Source organism: Scheffersomyces spartinae (assembly GCF_019049425.1).
Source record: "Scheffersomyces spartinae strain ARV_011 chromosome Unknown scaffold_2, whole genome shotgun sequence".
NCBI lineage: Eukaryota > Fungi > Ascomycota > Pichiomycetes > Serinales > Debaryomycetaceae > Lizanozyma > Lizanozyma spartinae.
The window spans coordinates 155,189-173,588 of NW_025065049.1; the positions used below are offsets into that span (position 1 = coordinate 155,189).

Sequence of the window (18,400 nt, forward strand, 5' to 3'; positions counted from 1 at the left end):
GAATACATTTTCCAAGATTATCCACAGGAACCAAAACACATAAATGTCGCACAGAAGAAATGTCGTGAGTAATACCAGCTCTTTGTGTCATCCGTTCGCAGTAGTCAAACCCTACCCCCATCCCTCACTCAACCTAATACACAACACCGGCATACTAGGCCGGTTTTTTTTTTCACCACAGTCCCAACTGAGTTTAGTAGAAAATTTTTCTTTTACTAAAGACTCTGTATTCTTTCTACTACCAACTCCATAACGAACAAGTAAAAATGAGTCAAGTTGTATGTTAATAATGAGATTGAAGTGACTACGAATCGTGACATGAACAGGAGAAGAGATTAGGCACGCAATGACCTTTGATTAGGTGAAAAATCATATGTGACTGATGACCTCATTATCGCCAGTGTGCCAGTACATTCCTTCTATTAGCTTATGTTGTACCCGATTCATGTCTTATTATGTGCTTATCTATATGATCTTAATACTAACAGTTTGTAGGCTCCAAAGTGGTACCAAGCTCAAGACGTTCCAGCTGCAAAGCAATCCAGAAAGACTGCTCGTCCACAAAAGTTGAGAGCTTCTTTGGTCCCTGGTACCGTCTTAATCTTATTGGCTGGTAGATTCAGAGGTAAGAGAGTTGTTTACTTGAAGAACTTGGAAGACAACACCTTGTTGGTTTCTGGTCCATTCAAGATCAATGGTGTTCCTTTAAGAAGAGTCAATGCTAGATACGTTATTGCCACCTCCACCAAGGTTGACGTTTCCTCCGTTGACGTTTCCAAGATTAACGTTGAATACTTTGCCAGAGAAAAGACCTCCAAGGGTAAGAAGTCTGAAGCTGACTTTTTCAATGAATCTCAACCAAAGAAGGAAATCAAGGCTGAAAGAATTGCTGACCAAAAGTCTGTTGACTCTGCTTTGTTGTCTGAAATCAAGAAGACCCCATTGTTGAAGCAATACTTGGCTGCTTCTTTCTCCTTGAAGAACGGTGACAAGCCTCACTTGTTGAAGTTCTAAACTGAAATTGCATTTTCTACAATTTTTTAATTCAACTTTAAATCACAAGAAAAATTATGGGAAAATGAGATTATGGTTATAAACTTTGATAACATCTATGTACATCTCTCTGTATATTTAATACACATATAAGGAAATTAGAATCATACAAAACCTGCCTGTAGTCCTTCAAGTGATATCTGTCGTTTGCTGACGTAAACATCCGCTGTGCGAAAAATGGTTTTGTGTAACAATTATACCCACACCACCTCATCTCTCAATTCTTGAATGACTATACGCAAATTAATTAACCAGTAACTGCTTCTCCTTCTCCTCCTTAAAGCTGTACGGTAAACAATAAAAGCAAAAAATGTCTGGATTATTGCCTATCTCCACTTACAACTTGGCTTTAGAGCCCTTCAATCCTCAGCCTGCTATTGCTGATGAGTTCCCCATCACCATCAGAATTACTTTAGCTGCTGTTGATCCTGAAGCTGTTGATGACAAGGCCGAGCCTTCAACCTTGAGATTGTTGAAGAGAAACAATGCATTCATTGACGACGACGAAGACGATTTCCTTGACGACATGGCCGAAGAAGCTGACGAATTGGACGAAGATGAAGAGGACGAGGAAGAAGAGGAAGAAGTGAAGCCCAAGAAAGGTAAGAAGGTCAGCAAGAAGGCAGCCCAAGAGGAAGATGATGAAGACGATGATGAAGACGATGATGAAGACGATGAAGAAGACGATGAAGACGATGAAGAAGACGATGTTTCTGAATTTGTTGTTTGTACTTTATCACCAAAGGTTCAATTCCAACAAACCATTGACTTGACCATCACTCCAGATGAAGAAGTTTACTTTGTTGTTACTGGATCTTACCCCATCCACTTGACTGGTAACTACGTTGAGCACCCAGCTGATGAGGACTCTGACGATGAAGACTACTCCGACGAAGACGAAGACGACTACAACTTGACTCCAGATGAGGAAGAGATGTATGATTTGGAAGAATTGGATGATGAATCTGACGTTGAAAACAAGATTGAAGAATTGGTTGAAGAAGACGAAAAGAAGTCGTCAAAGAAGAGAAGCAACGACCAAGTTGAAGAGACAGCACCAAAGAAGAAGTCCAAGAAGGAAGAAAAGAAGTCTGTTCAATTCTCTTCTAACTTAGAACAAGGACCATCTGGATCTACTGTTGTCAAGGATGCTAAGAACTCCAAGAAAGAAGCCAAGAAAGAAGCCAAAAACTCCAAGAAGCAAGAAGCCGCTAAGAATGACTCTCAGTCTGAAAAGAAGTACCCCACCAAGACCTTGTTGGGAGGAGTTGTCACCGAAGACAGAAAGGTTGGTAAAGGTACTACTGCTAAGAGTGGAAACAAAGTTGGTATCAGATACATTGGTAAATTAAAGAATGGTACTGTTTTCGACAAGAACACCTCTGGTAAGCCATTCACTTTTGGTTTAGGTAAGGGTGAATGTATCAAAGGTTTCGATTTAGGTGTTACTGGTATGGCTGTTGGAGGTGAAAGAAGAGTTGTTATTCCTGCTAAGATGGGCTACGGATCTCAAGCTTTGCCAGGAATTCCTGCTAACTCCGAATTGACCTTTGACATTAAGTTAGTTTCATTAAAGTAAACAGACATATAGTTAAAGTCTATATATAATCAAGCCTAACAGTGTGTACTACTGTGGTACCTAGTAGGTATAGCTGTATGAGTCTAGCAGTATGAGTCTAGCAGTATGAGTCTAGCAGTATAGGTCATACGCGGTGCATGTCGTACGTAGCATATGGCTAGGTTATAGTACATCTGCTTATATGGCAGTCCCTTCGTCAGACACAACAATTTGTATGACTATGGTGGCCAGTGGTGGCTATGCGCATACGGGTACGAGCTCGTATAACACCATACACTGTGCCACTATAGAACAGGGTAAACAGGTTCAATACACTGCGGTAGCCCATAAACAGTACCCCCCATGCACCCGTACACCACCTACATGACCCTACTCTGTAACTCCTATTACGTACTATCACATACATAACTTATTACTCTGCACATATTGCATTCCATACATTGTCTGCTCGCTCCCCTCGCGAACCAACCTCACCATACCACTCTCTTTTCAGACACCATCTACATACATATACTTGTCGTCGTCGTTGTCGTCTATACATCCATAGACGTCTGACTGTTTGACTTCTGTCTGACTGTCTGATTATCTGGCCTGTCTCCTTCCCTGTCTGCTGCTGTCTCCCCTGTCTTCTTCCGCTTGTCTTGCCACGACTTAGGGCTGCAAAAAAATCGTGAAAAAGCAAAAGTTTGCCGAGACGAGACGTGTAACATATCAACTACTCCACCAATCACAACATCATCATAATCATCATTACCATCGTTTTGGCTCTATGTTAAGTACGGTAACAGATGTGACTCGGGCCGTGGCTCGGATGTCCGCCCAAAGACCTATCCATGTAATTATCATGGTGTCTTTGATGGCATCCATTGCTTATTTGAAGATTGTTGATGAATATTTACCTTCATCTTTACGTGGTGGTAGCTCTTCGTATGTTGCTTATTATCATCCACCATCGAAATCTGCTGATTATTCGAAATGGCTGAAACTTGATGGCTCCATCGATTTGGAATCTGACTCGTCACCTTTTAAAGGATGTCATATGGTTGCTGTGAAGCCGTTGGTGTTTAAAAGTGTATTGGTTGCTACTGAGGCCCCTGAGCTTCCCTTAACTTATCCAGGCCCCGTACCCAATGAACGTGTTCTTGTAGTGGCTCCTGACAAACTTGATGACTCCTTACGGGCAATTGAATCTATTAAAGTCGATGGAGTGGATTGGAAGGCAAGATCAGATAAAAGAATGTTCAAATATTATGAATATTTGAATCTGGCTATAGCAAGACTTGTGACTGCTATTCAAGAAGCTGAAAGCTTTGATATTATGCTCATAACTGTGGCTTACATTGCAATGCTTTATACTTTGATTAAAGTTTTTGTGGATATGAAGAAAGCTGGCTCAAACTTTTGGTTAGGGTTCTCAGCCCTTTGTAGTTCAACTTGTGCCTTTTTAATTGGTTGGTTCGTCACAAATAACTTTCTTACAAATGATCCTGTCACCATAAGATCAATAAGTGAAGGTATCCCATTCCTTGTGGCTATCGTGGGGTTTAAACATAAGGTTTCTATTGCAAATGTCGTCATGAGCGCTTCAATGTCGTCAACCGTTGATGTCCCTACTATCGTTGCTAAAGCTGTGTCTTCTCATACTTTAAGTTTCTTAAGAGATAGTTTTGTGGTAATCGGGGCCTTGCTTGCTTGTGTTATCTATGCTCCTCATCTTATTGGCTTGCAACAATTCTGTGTGTTTGGATCTGTTTTACTTACCTTTGATGTTATCTTTACCTACACTTTCTATTCAGCCATCTTGGCCCTAAAGGTGGAAATCAATAGAGCTCGTCGTACAGAAACTTTACAAGAAGCTCTAGAAGAAGATGGTATTAATAATTTAGCTGCTCAAAAAATAGCCACCGGAACTTCTGAAGCAGAATTTCCAAATGAGAAACCCATTTTCACTACTTCAATTATCTCCTTTAAAGTTGGTATGATTGCTGCTTTCTTTGCATTCCATATTTTTTGGTTGGGTTCTTCTTGGTTGTATACTTCAAGTACTTCAACCTCCGAACCTTTCAAATTATTTGTAACCTTGTCTCCTAAATTGACTCCAACTGCTGTTAAACACGTTTCTATTGGTAAAAAGGGTACTGTGGCTTTAATCTATTCTCCAACAGTTTTCATGCCTATGGGATTCTTTGTTCAAGCTGAAGATATTGCTTTTGGTCTTTTACAAAAAGTAAGTGCTGCTGTTAGAGATTCATTTATTTCCAAATGTTTATTATTTGGTTTCGCTATTTCCATTTCTTCCAATGTCTATTTTTTAAATGCTGCAAGAAGTCATAGAAATACTGCTAGTATTTTGATTAATCAAGAAATTTCCAAATCAAATACTCCAACTCCATGCACTACTAAAGATGAAACCGTTAGCAAACTTGAAGTTCACGAAAAGAAAGCAGGTAAAAAGAAGAAGGCAAAGAATCAACCTAATGGTTCAATAAATGGTGATGCCTCGTCCAAACAACCTACTACACCCAAATCCTTATCTCTTGAAAAATGTACTGAATACTTGAAAGAGGGCCGTGTTAAAGAATTGAATGATAGTGATGTTAGTCTGTTGGTTATCGCCGGTAAGCTACCACTTTATGCATTGGAGAAGCAATTGGGTGATACCACTAGAGCCGTTGTTGTTCGTCGTAAAGCTATTGCTAATCTTGCCAATGCTCCTATTTTGGAAACTGACAGATTGCCCTATGAATACTATGATTATGACCGTGTATTTGGTGCTTGTTGTGAAAATGTCATTGGGTTTATACCTTTACCTGTAGGTGTCGCTGGTCCATTGATTATTGATGATATTCCTTATCATATCCCCATGGCTACTACTGAAGGGTGTTTGGTTGCCTCCACCATGCGTGGTTGTAAGGCTATTAATGCTGGTGGAGGTGTTCAAACTGTTCTTACCAAAGATGGTATGACAAGAGGTCCTTGTGTTAGATTTCCTACTTTGAAACGGGCCGGTGCTTGCAAAATATGGTTAGATTCTGAAGAAGGTCAAAAAGTTATAAAGAAGGCATTCAACTCTACATCCAGATTCGCTCGTTTGCAACATATCCAAACTGCCTTAGCAGGCACTACACTTTTTATTAGATTCAGAACCACAACTGGTGATGCCATGGGAATGAATATGATCTCTAAAGGGGTTGAGCATTCATTGAAATTTATGGTTGAAGAATGTGGTTGGGAAGACATGGAAACCATTTCTGTTTCTGGTAACTATTGTACCGATAAAAAACCTGCTGCCATTAATTGGATTGAAGGAAGAGGGAAGTCTATTGTTGCTGAAGCTAGAGTCCCGGCAGATGCTGTTCGTCGTGTTCTTAAATCCGATGTTGATGCATTGGTTGAGTTAAACATTCATAAGAATTTAATTGGTTCTGCTATGGCAGGTTCTGTTGGTGGGTTCAATGCTCATGCTGCTAATTTGGTTACTGCTGTTTATCTTGCTTGTGGTCAAGATCCTGCTCAAAATGTTGAATCCTCAAATTGTATTACCTTAATGAGTAAAGATGAACATGGTAACTTACAAATTTCCGTTTCAATGCCTTCTATTGAAGTGGGTACTATTGGTGGTGGTACTATTTTGGAACCTCAAGGTGCTATGTTGGATTTATTGGGAGTTCGTGGTCCTCATGCCACTAATCCCGGTGAAAATGCCAGAACTTTAGCTCGTATTGTTGCTTCTGCAGTTTTGGCTGCTGAATTATCTCTTTGTTCTGCTTTGGCTGCTGGTCATTTAGTCCAATCTCATATGCAACATAATAGGAAAGGTGCTGCTACACCTGCTGCAACTCCCAATGGTGCTATTGAATCATCAACCGAGGAATTAAAACGTCTAAAGGAAGGTTCAACCACTTGTATCAAATCCTAAGTCATCAGTTTTCTAGCATTAATTATGTATATATTAACAAATGTATATTCATTTAGTATTACGGAATTTAAGTTTTGACCCCCTAGGTTATATGTGTCTATCGCTTACGTGAGCAAATGACAGTATAAGCCCTTTTTGCAGCAGTTTGCTGAAATTAAATTTACTACAATATTTGGAGTCTAAGCTTTTGATATGCTAGCAGGTTAGTATTCAATACCGTATATTTCTGATTACTTATGTAGAGCAATAGGAAATTGGTGTTAGATTTTTGTGAAAAACAATACTTATTTTAGAGATTATTGATACATATAGAAAAATAACCGACTTATAAAAAAATATTCTTTATTTTGTACCGAATGAATCCCATTAGATTCCATACATCACAGATCAACACATACCATATATCAAACAGACATGAACACGCATGCACATACATCAAATACCAAGCATGCTTATGTATAAGCCATGTATATGCACATTATATAAGACGTTTTTGTGTCACTGAAGATGTGACTCAAAATTTTCAGATCGTTGATAATAATTAAGTGAATCATCTTCTCTCACCTTATCGCCATGAGTCCCTCGCAAGAGATCGGAGCCACCATCCCCAACGACACCGCACACGCTGTGTCTGTCACGCTACCCACGTGGGAAGCCACCGTTGGCTACGAAGAAGGAGAGGAATGGGTTGTTAGCAAGATGAAATCCGGGTATCCTCGGTTCTTCATCCATGGGATCATTCAAGAGCTCAGTAAGAACATAGAGACCAAATACGGAAGAGAGGGAGAAAAGGCCATGATTTTCCCCAGTTATAAGGTGGCCAAGCGGTGTCGAGACTTTATCAAACGGTACAGTCAATCGGGTAACAATGTCCGTATCTTACAGTTGAGTACTCCACCACCAATGAATGAAGATGAACGATCTTTTATTATTGAGTCGAACATTGGAGTGTGTTTCTTCCATGAAGAGGAATGGCCCATAGCAAAGCAGTATTGGCAGCATTCTGGAGAAGGAATCAGTTCTAGAATGGGAGAGTATCTTTTAAGAGAATTGTTTCAAAAGGAGAAGACCACCAGGAAGTTGGCAACCTTGAAGCAAGAGCTACAAGTTCAAAGGATTCAAAGGAAGTCTCCTTCTCTTAGCAAATCGTTCAGTTCAACCCAAGAAGAAGTTGATAACGAATACTTTGCCTTTATAGAACAGAAATTCGGTAGAGTGTTGGACTTGAAGTTTGCTCTGGAAGCGAAAAGAGCTTTGAGAAGAAGAATCTGTGGGAAGGCAGACAAATCCCGTAATCAGATTGAAGAATTGGAAAAGTCCAAAAGAGGAAAGAGTTTGAGTGAAACAGACGTTTATTTACTTCCCTCGGGGATGAATGCCATTTTCACTGCTCACCAAGCGTTGCTTCAGTTATTTCCTAATCGGGAATCTGTATGTTTCGGGTTCCCCTACGTTGACACTTTGAATATCTTGAAGAAATGGGGTCCGGGTGTCCTTTTCTTAGGGTTCGGTGATGATAAATCATTGGACGAATTAGAAGAGAAATTGCAATCTAATTCCATAAGTATTGCCGGGCTATTTTGTGAGTGCCCCTCCAACCCCTTATTGAAGACTCCCAACTTGAAGAGAATAAGAAGTTTAGCAGATAAATATGATTTCGTCGTGGTGGTAGACGAAACAGTAGGTAACTTCCTTAACATTCATGTTTTACCCTACGCTGATATGGTTGTGTCTTCATTGACTAAAGTGTTTTCTGGAGACTCCAATGTGATGGCTGGTTCATTGATTTTAAACCCCAAATCTTCAAAATACACACAATTAAAACACTACTTCACCACAGAGTTTGAAGATATTTTTTGGGCTGAAGATGCCTTGTATTTAGAGAGAAACTCCAGAGATTTTACAGAAAGATCAATAAAAATAGATCAAACAACGTTGGAAACAGTTGAATTATTCACCAAATCTCCCTTGATCTCAAAGGTTTATTATCCTACCTTGAGTGCTTCAAAGTCCTACTATGATAATATCAAAACTGCCAACGGTGGCTACGGTGGACTCTTCTCTATCTTGTTCCACGACCCTAATGACGCTATATGTTTCTTCAATACCATTCAATTACACAAGGGACCTTCTTTAGGCACAAACTTTACCTTGGCTTGTCCGTATGCCATTTTGGCTCACTATCAAGAGCTAGACGAAATAGCCCAATGGGGGGTGGATAGAAACTTGATTAGAATAAGTGTGGGATTGGAGGATAAAGATGTTTTGTTGGAAACGCTACAACTAGGCTTGGATAAAGCTGCCGCCCAACATACATAGATATATATATATATAGATGTGCATACATATACATATACATATACATACATATTTATGCATACACATACATATACATATATACATACATACGTATGTAAATATATTATTATTTATATATTTCCTGGCCGTCTCATATGCTCACAAGGTTCGGGGATACGACGACCTTCAAGTGGTTCATGGTCCACTTGTCCTACATACCAATACTTTGGATGCTCCCCATAATATTTCTGCCAGCTCCCCAATTGCTCTTGTACTTCGTGTGGCTGCAACCCTCTTAGATCATGTGTGTATTCGTCTGCTTTCATTAAACATCCGGTCACATATACTCGGGCACAGTCCTTGCCTGCTAATTTACGATACGATCCTTTGGGTCCATACATGCTCCTCCCTGCTGTTACATCATATACTGAACCGTTGATACCGATATATATGGGTGCCTGAGGATCCGAGCCATTGAATTGGGCCAATTGATGTTCTGTGAAATTGGTGTATGATCCAGCCAATTGGAAATACAAATACCTCGAGTCTACCCATTTACCCTCGTAACCCCAAGTGGACGTTGATGTAAACCACCAAGAAGCAAACGCATTGAGAAACAACAAGCCTCCTATTATTCGAATAACATCTACTAATGAGAACACCGTTCGCTCGACGGTTTGACCACCTTTTTTGCCCATTATCTAACTATTATGGTGTTGTTATTTGACTTCAGAATGTCTTCGCAGTATATGTGAATTTTAGGTGTGCACATATTACCATTATCTCGTAAATACAAGTATACGATGGGATTCATTAATGCAAACTTTAACACACATATGCATGGAGTGTCTTGCCCTTGCATTTGCATAAAAATACATATACATTAACTATACAAAATAAATAAATAGTTTAGAAATTAATCATCGGAAGAACAAATCCACTTGGTTTTGGTAGTCATTATTACTGCGGGAGAAGTTCAATGTATTAGCGTCATTACTGCTGAGAAGATCGCCCCAAAATTCTTCATTAATTGACATTGTAGAATCAAGAGGATTAGTATTAATGAGATCAAAGTTGAAGAAACTGGAATCTGGCTTACCGGATGGTTCAACTAACCCACCCGTAACAGGCATTGATGCACTAGAGAACATCGTTGTAGATGGTCCAACGGTTGAAGGATCAGAATATCGAGTTTGCGAAGCTGACGAAGCAGAAACTCCACCACTTGCACTACCTCCATTGACTTCACCACCTTGATGACAAATAGAACCATTAGGCGTTGGAATCCGAATAGGAGGTAAATGAGAAACCAGGGTTCGGTGGGGTAAAAGTCCACCTTGATTTTGATTCAAAGTAGGCTGAAGTTTGCCTATATCCTTATGCAATACTTGGACCAATCCTCTAGGTCTCCCAATGGAAGATTGGTCTTCTGCTCCATTCAATGTAGGAAGAGCCGAAGGGGCATGAGAAAGTGTTGTATGTGTATCCATTGGCGTATGTCTTGATATGTTTTGACCGTCTCCCTTGTCATCTCTTCTAAAGGAAGCAGCGTAGGATAACAAGTCCAATGGAACATTGGTGTTCGGCATGCCTTCCATTGATTGAGGTGCTATGTGATCTGTATCTTCGATTGTAGACTTGAAGTTTTGAGGAGTCTCGCCATTACTCTTGAGTAAACCTCTTACCTGGGTCACATAAGTTTGAACGAATAATCTTAGGATCAACCTAATTTTATTTAGAAAGTGATTATTAAGATGCAACTTGGCCGCTTCATCAAGAAGACAAAGTAACTGCAGAACACATTGAATTGCTTGTATTGGAACCAAAGATTTATCAATCAATGAAGGCACGGATAAAATTAGAAACCGGAGTCGTAAAAGCATTCCTGCCGTGTAAACGATTCGACATGAAGAAAACAATGGAGCTAAAGCCACTTGATCCGGACCTAGGGATATAAATTCGTTAATGGCATTCAAACAGGATACTGTACAGTTTGAAACTTGCTTCATTTTGTATTCATCGAATTTTACGGATTCAACTTTGATATCGGTGGTATTAAAGATCTCCTTCAATTTGGGTTCATGTAAATAGGCTTCAATGGTATAGTAGTATGACAATAAGATATGATCCTTTGGTCCGATTCTTCGCAATATGGAGCGCAAATTATTTTCAAACTCCGTATTAAGAAACTTGATTGTACTTGAAGACGACGCGGCTGAATCACATTGATGGATGCTATGATGAATCCGATCTAATTCGCGACACAATCTGGCCATTAAAGCCGTACGGGTGTATCTCGGGTTACCGGAATCTTCCAAATGTGCACAGCAGTCTTCAACATAAGAAGTCCACTTTACCGAGATGTTTCGTCTCAATATTAAACTAATGGAAACAGTGGTGACATAAACTATAAGGATAAGACCTCGATATTCTATGCTTGCATCCTGCGCAAAAGACATTGACATTGTGGCCAGATCATTCTTAAAAGAATATTGAGGTTTCCCGGTGGCACCTAAATCATGGAACAACGTTACACAGATTCCGTTAAGTAAATGGTAACGACGTTGTCTGAACAATTCTGCGGAGTTATACCAAAGACACAAGAGAAGTAAAGATTTCACTAGCTCCTGAGATTTGGTACCCTTCACTATTGATTCGAGGGCCACAGTTTTGGTAGCTTCATTATCCAATTGCATAGACCGGACTAAATCGTTGTAATCCGATTGATAAAGCGCATTGGACACAGACATCATCGCGTTAAAGAAGATAGGGTATCGAGCCCTAAGATCCTCACAATCCATATTCTCCGGGATATCAACCATAGGATAACTGTTGTACATTTGTTTATAGATTCCATACCGAACCTTTGCTTCCTCCATTGTGATGATACCCATACTGACCACGTCTACTACCGAGTCCAGGGTCTGGGCTATTCTTTGTTCGGCAAAGAACCGTAAATATTTGGTGATATCCTCCAAATTGATTTCCGAGAAGGCCATGAGCTCCTTTTCTATGTCCTTTTTACACACAAACGGATGAGAGTCCGTTGTAGAAGTTGAACCGTTGAGTTGAGCTTCTAGGAGCCGAACTCGGTCTTGTAATGCCTTGATATGATCTTTATCTGACTTGTACTCGTCAACAACGGGAACGGAGTTAGCACCTGTGGAACCGGTCGTATTGCCATTATCATTGCCATTGCTAGTAGTAGTAAGAGTAGTACCGGTAGTAGTAGTTGTAATAGTATTCACAGGGCTAACAGTAGCCGGTGCGTTCTCATAGCCAGTGCCGTCTTGGTGGCTCTTTCCTACTCCATTGGCAGCAGCGGCTAAAACCTCGGCTTTCCTTCTCCGTTTCCGTGGTTGATGTAAGTCGATCTCACATTTCCGTTTAGCATTCATACATCGAATACATGGTCCACTAGGATTAGACTCATCAGCTGGAGTACATTTGACCTTTAAATTGTGACAACTTTTGCAAGCAACAGAACGTCGGGTTTTGAACTTGGCATTAGCAGGACTATCAACCATGTTGGACTCGTCATCACGTGCTAGAGGGGTCTCCACCGGAGGCGACATGGTCTCAGTGTCGCTTGTGATGACAGGCATCGTTTAAGATTAAGCTATTCAGATACAAACTAATACTGTGGAAAAATATCAAGTTTTAAGGTGTCCAAAGCTATTGATGAGGATTTATGTCTGAATGTTATAGATGGAGAATTTATGTTTAAAGAAGCAAATGGACTCTTCTTTCTTATGATAATTGAATGGTATGGCTGATACTACTAGAAGCAAAGCAACGGCTGAGTGTCGGCTGTAATCAATAAATTTTTCTACGGGGAGATAGAATTTTCGGCCAAAGACGATGCCGGCTCCTTTAAGAACCGGACCGCGAACGGCTTATCTTGGGCCATACAACGTATGATTGCGATAACGCTTATATATATAACTACAGTTATTACCTTTGGGGTACAGATTTTACCTATTAGTTTAAGTGTGCTTTATAGACTAGTTCAAAGATTAATTCCGTCAGTCCTTCTGTGTTTGATCTTTAATGTTACCCCAGTTCATAATAGATATCACGACAGGCTGCAGGAGCAAGAGTGTTTGCCTTTCGCACCGGGATCGGACCGATGAGTACTGCACTTTATTTTTGCTGTCATCCTTGCATCAAATCGGGATTTGTTTTCCTTGGAAATACCGAGGGGACGCCTTAAATGCGACCCACCAATTCCGACCACAATAGAATTTATTTAATACTACTTAGTAGCATACACTACAACTACAACTGAAACAACTACAACTGAAACAACAACAACTAAAACAACAATAACTACAACTACCACTACAAATACTACTACAATACAACCTTAGACTTTAAGCATGCAAATCAACTTGCAATCCCCAAATCACGTGATATAAATTTACACGTAACAAATCCGCGCTACCAACTTTATTATAATTGACTTTATTGCACACCTGTCCCTGCGTAACAGGTGTTCCAAAGCCATCTCTTTCCCATCACCATATAAAACTATGAGTTCCTCTGAAGTAGGAGCTGTTCGTAAATGGATAGCAAAGAAAACAGATTCCGGTTCCAGCCTGTTGCCGCTATACAAAGATAAGCCTAACGGTCCTCATCGGAGTAATATCAATACACACAGATCAACACTACTCAAGATGCTCTTTAAAGGGTTTGTATGTTCCATTGCCTTATATGTCATCTTCTATTGGTACACGACAAGAAATGACACCCAGTTCAAGTTCAAGGGTCCTGGAGAGTTTGATGGCAAGGACTGGTCCAAGGCACAGACAGAAGTCAAAGATGTGATGCTTGAGTCGTGGCACTACTACGAGAAGTATGGCTGGGGTAGTGATGAATTCCATCCTATCGGAGAAAAGGGCCGTACCATGGGCAAGAAACCTATGGGGTGGATTATAGTTGATTCTATCGATACGTTGATGCTTATGGATGCCAAAGAAGAAGTGGCCAGGGCCAGGACCTGGATTAAAGATGAATTGGATTACAAGTTTCACATTGAAGTCAATGTGTTTGAGACTACCATTAGAATGTTGGGAGGACTTTTGGCGGCATTTAGTTTAAGCAATGATGATTTATATTTAGATAAAGCCGTTCAATTGGGTAATGGACTTTTAGGTGGTTTCCATTCTCCTACAGGACTTGCTTACAGTTCAGTGAATTTGCTAACTGGTGAAGGTCTTAGGAATCATGTGGATAATGGAGCTTCTTCAACTGCCGAAGTTTCTACTCTTCAATTGGAATTCAAGTATTTATCAAAACTTACCGGAGAAACTACCTTTTGGGAACACGTGGAGAAAGCCATGGCTGTTCTTGATGCTCAAAACCCCGTGGATGGGTTGGTTCCAGTGTACGTTCGTCCAGATAACGGTAAGTTCCAAGGAAATTATATCAGATTAGGTTCCAGAGGGGATTCTTACTATGAGTATTTGTTGAAGCAATATTTACAAACAAATAATCAAGAGAAGGCATACTGGGAAATGTATCGAGAATCTGTGGCTGGAGTGAAGAAGAGATTGGTGAAGAAATCAACTCCTAATGGGCTAACCTTCATTGGGGAACTACCTAATGGATTAAATGGACAGTTTTCAAATAAAATGGATCATTTGGTGTGTTTCTATGGGGGGTTACTTGCACTTGGAGCCACCAATGGGATGCCATTAGAGGAAGCACGCAAGAGCGATTTTTGGAATGAAGAATTGGAAGACGACTTCAATTTAGGACAAGAGTTGACTTATACTTGTTATAAAATGTACCATGATGTTGTACCCACCGGGTTATCTCCAGAAATAGTTGTTTTCAACACTGACGGACAATCGAAAGATGACTTTTACATCAAAACCCTCGACAAACATAATTTACAACGACCAGAAACCGTGGAGTCTTTATTTATCTTGTACAGATTAACAGGGGATGTTAAATATAGAAAGATGGGATATGAGATCTTTCGGAATTTTGTGAAATACACCAGATATGTAAATAAGAATGGTGATGCCACTTACACTTGTTTACTGGATGTTACAAGTAAGAATGGGTTGAAAGATAGCACAGAATCCTTTTGGTTTGCTGAGACCTTGAAATATTTATACCTTTTATTTGATGATACCAATAAGTTACCATTGGACAAATATGTGTTTAACACCGAAGCACATGCGTTCCCCAAGTTTGATTTAACGGATACGTTAAAGACCGGATGGACCAGAAAGAAGCACGAAAAGGAATCAAACGGTAGTGATACAAAGAAACCAGAAGTTAAAGTCGATAAGAAACATCCGCCTGAAGCCCAAAAGGTTAATGAACCTCTTGAGAAGCAAGTTGAAAAATTGGCCAAACAATATCCCAAGATTTTAAAGGATTAGTAATACGTATAGGCAAAGAGTATATCGTATAAAAGAGATGGCATGTAGTTCATCCCGACAACACCCCGACAATACCCCGTATATGAATTCCGAGGTGGAATGACGTAACCACAAAACGATAAGCACATGCCACAAAGAAAAATTTTCGACTCTGACATCATCAATTTCAACATGAACCAAAGCCAAACCTTCTTCCCCAAACTTGAGCATAAACATTACGTCTGTCTTTTACTTTAGCCGGATTCCAATTCCTTAGCCAACATGTCAAGTGATGTATGTACTTTTTTTTAATGCGGAGAAAACATGAACACGCTTCATGCTTCATGAGCATCATAATACAGTTAATCTTATTTGACACTAACAGTTGTAGCTGAAAACGTCATTCGACTTGGAACCCAATCCCTTTGAGAAGTCGTTTGCACCATCTCAAGGGAACGGGATCAAGGGTCCCTCGAGATCAAACAAACACAACCTCCATATTCCCAATATCTCTCTGGTCAATAATAACCATACCAATGGTGGTGGCGGGAAACCAACGGGTATAACCCCTCCCTTATATACTCCTGGTGGTAGAAGATTGCCTCCCTTGGGCCTTACGCTGCCATCTTTACAAACAGCAGAAACCCCTGGACTCTGGAACAGTTTATTATCGGCTACCACCAACAACATTGATGCCAATGGCAATGCCACGTCTCATTCGGTAGGTGGTGGAGGAGGAGGCGGTGCCAATGGAGGAGTTGTTGATCAAAATAATCAAGCCACGGTTCTTAATGGATCGTTTGGTTCAAATAATACTTATAACCTGTTTTTGAACTCGTTAAAGAAAACAGGCTTGACCCCTAATGAATCCAATCTACGATCAGGGTTAACTCCCTCGGCCACAGGGTTCCCCTTTATAGCACAATTCCCCGGTTTATCAACTCCGGGTGCCATGATCACCGGTCCTATCACCCCAGGCTTGTCGTCACTCTGGAACGTGGGTAACAGTCAAAGTATGATAAACACAATTGGTACTACAGCAGGTCCTACACCACCCCAGGCGGGTTCAAGTAACGTGACCTCCACCAATAACAGTAATAGCATCAACAATAACAATAACAATAACAATAACAACAACAACAACAACAATTCCAACAACAATACCAACAACAATAATAATAGTGTGTCACAGGTCAATAATATCAGCACCACTAACAATAACGACAATCCATTACCTTCACTACATGGAGGTTCAGCCAGACAATTTACAACAGTCCAACCAGCCCAGCAGCCATCACAAGACAACAACAACAATCACAATACCAATAATAACAATAATAATAGTCTTGTTGATGAAGAGCTCTCATTCGTTTCAGAACAGGGCCTGACTAAAGCCTCTAGAAGTAAAAGAAAAGCCGGCACTTCCAAAAGAGACTCCAAGAAGGCTAAAACAGAACCTGCTATGGCCGAGAAATCCGAGAAGGAAGAAAGTGGAAGTGACCAGAAGAATGAGGTTGGAGATGAAGATGATGATGACGATGACAAGGATGATGATGATAGTGGCCAAGCCAAATCCGGAAAGAGTACGCGTAAGAAAACAGGTGTCACAGAGGAAGAGAAGCGTAAGAACTTTTTGGAACGAAATAGAGTGGCTGCTTCTAAATGTCGTCAACGAAAGAAACAATTGATTCAAAAAATGGAGGAGGAATTGATGTTTTATTCCTCCGGATATCGAGAGTTGTCTGTACAAATTGGTCAACTTCGAGACAATTTGGTGGTGGCTAAGAACTTACTTGTGGGCCATAAGGATTGTCCCATGTTAGTACAAAGAGTTGGAGGATTTCAACAATTGAATAATTTCTTCCAACAACTCAATGATGCCATTCAAATCAGCTCTCGTACCCATACAGATCCAAGTGCTATTCCCAGTACGGTCCCTACCACCTTAAATAGCTCTGCTATGATGCCCCTCAGCGTTCCAGTTATGGTCAATGGATCAGAAACAGCACCAGATATGAAGGCTTTATCTACAGCATATGCTCCCTCTGTGGGAATGCCACCTCCTCCAGATGTCAAGATCGAAGTCAATGACCAAAACCGTGTTGGGGCGAACAAGGCTAACGAGCAATATGCTACCGAACCAACCACGATACAGTAAACTAAAGAAAGTAAAGGTCAAAGGAGTAATTGCACAAATCCACTATGCCAATAATTATAATAGTAATAATCCAATCATTTTCCTTTTGCTTGCTTTTTGCCATTTTGTATTTTATGTACCATCATCCCAATAGACTTAGCAGTTTGTGTATTATCAGGTAAAACTGCGTCATCTTCCATTATGAAACTTGTAATTTCGATACGTGGAACTTTCGCAATAACATGCCCAGAATATGCAAAAAGTTCGTCTTATCATGTGGCGATCACTAAAAGTATTTTCAAACACGCTGCACCTTTCAGGGGTGCATGACGTGAAAGAAGTAGAGCCAAAGATCCCCGTTATGTCTCTTAAAACACCAAAAAAGTATTCACAAAGAAGAAGTCTCTGATAAGGCTGTCTATAATAATGCAATCCAGACAGAAGGGTAACTAGAAACTTCACTTAATAACTTTACCATCTGCAGAAATACAATAGAATTACGTACCTGTTAACAAACAAGTACGTACATACTGCTAACTCTTAATAGGGGCTAAATTTTCTCGCCTCAATCGATAGGGTTGCAAATCTGGGGGTAATAGATTGTATAGTCTCAGATACTCAAGTACCTCGCCACGTATTCTGCATTCCTTGTACAGTGTAATTTTTGTTTTAGGATGCTTCTGTGCCAGTTTCGTTCCTGTGGAGGAAGCGATGAAACAAACATAAACAAACATTGGCCGTTTCGTGTATGGTTCCGTATATTCCTGTGCACACCCCATCGACTTACGGGTAAAACCTTTAGTATTGTAACCTAATTACCATTCCATTAACACCGATCGGTACAAACTCATGGTTTAGGTTTTTCGTGTTGATCTTTCTTTACAAACGACTTGACTTCTTTTCCACAGGCTCTAGAACATCATTTAGGATTAACTATCTCCCTTTTCCCACTATTATATTGTTATCGTTATTATTCTCAAATCACTGCCACTGTTAGCTTTTATTTCCACGTTTGACTTTAGAATTATTCTCATGTCTTT

General features: G+C 40.2%; 7 protein-coding genes across 7 annotated transcripts; 6 read left to right on the forward strand and 1 right to left on the reverse strand.

Moving 5' to 3' along the window:
• Positions 1–266: 266 nt before the first annotated feature.
• RPL6 (60S ribosomal protein eL6) lies at positions 267–1,014 on the forward strand (the record flags this gene model as incomplete). The annotated part of the gene is made up of 2 exons (XM_043192893.1): positions 267–278; positions 496–1,014. The coding sequence occupies 2 exons, from the start codon at positions 267–269 to the stop codon at positions 1,012–1,014; spliced, it is 531 nt and encodes a 176-aa protein (XP_043051281.1).
• A 349-nt stretch (positions 1,015–1,363) lies between these two features.
• FPR4 (peptidylprolyl isomerase) lies at positions 1,364–2,632 on the forward strand (the record flags this gene model as incomplete). The annotated part of the gene is made up of 1 exon (XM_043192894.1): positions 1,364–2,632. The coding sequence occupies one exon, from the start codon at positions 1,364–1,366 to the stop codon at positions 2,630–2,632; it is 1,269 nt and encodes a 422-aa protein (XP_043051282.1).
• A 769-nt stretch (positions 2,633–3,401) lies between these two features.
• Positions 3,402–6,551, forward strand: HMG1 (hydroxymethylglutaryl-CoA reductase (NADPH); the record flags this gene model as incomplete). Its single annotated transcript, XM_043192895.1, is given in 2 exon segments — positions 3,402–3,408; positions 3,421–6,551. 2 exon segments carry the CDS (start codon positions 3,402–3,404, stop codon positions 6,549–6,551), a joined length of 3,138 nt encoding a protein of 1,045 aa, XP_043051283.1.
• Positions 6,552–7,124: 573 nt separating this feature from the next.
• Positions 7,125–8,870, forward strand: STR2 (cystathionine gamma-synthase; the record flags this gene model as incomplete). The annotated part of the gene is made up of 1 exon (XM_043192896.1): positions 7,125–8,870. One exon carries the CDS (start codon positions 7,125–7,127, stop codon positions 8,868–8,870), a length of 1,746 nt encoding a protein of 581 aa, XP_043051284.1.
• An 899-nt stretch (positions 8,871–9,769) lies between these two features.
• Positions 9,770–12,454, reverse strand: WAR1 (War1p; the record flags this gene model as incomplete). Its single annotated transcript, XM_043192897.1, has 1 exon — positions 9,770–12,454. One exon carries the CDS (start codon positions 12,452–12,454, stop codon positions 9,770–9,772), a length of 2,685 nt encoding a protein of 894 aa, XP_043051285.1.
• A 927-nt stretch (positions 12,455–13,381) lies between these two features.
• On the forward strand, positions 13,382–15,244 carry MNS1 (mannosyl-oligosaccharide 1,2-alpha-mannosidase; the record flags this gene model as incomplete). The annotated part of the gene is given in 2 exon segments (XM_043192898.1): positions 13,382–13,385; positions 13,398–15,244. The coding sequence occupies 2 exon segments, from the start codon at positions 13,382–13,384 to the stop codon at positions 15,242–15,244; spliced, it is 1,851 nt and encodes a 616-aa protein (XP_043051286.1).
• A 261-nt stretch (positions 15,245–15,505) lies between these two features.
• SKO1 (Sko1p) lies at positions 15,506–17,381 on the forward strand (the record flags this gene model as incomplete). The annotated part of the gene is made up of 2 exons (XM_043192899.1): positions 15,506–15,517; positions 15,615–17,381. The coding sequence occupies 2 exons, from the start codon at positions 15,506–15,508 to the stop codon at positions 17,379–17,381; spliced, it is 1,779 nt and encodes a 592-aa protein (XP_043051287.1).
• Positions 17,382–18,400: the final 1,019 nt, after the last annotated feature.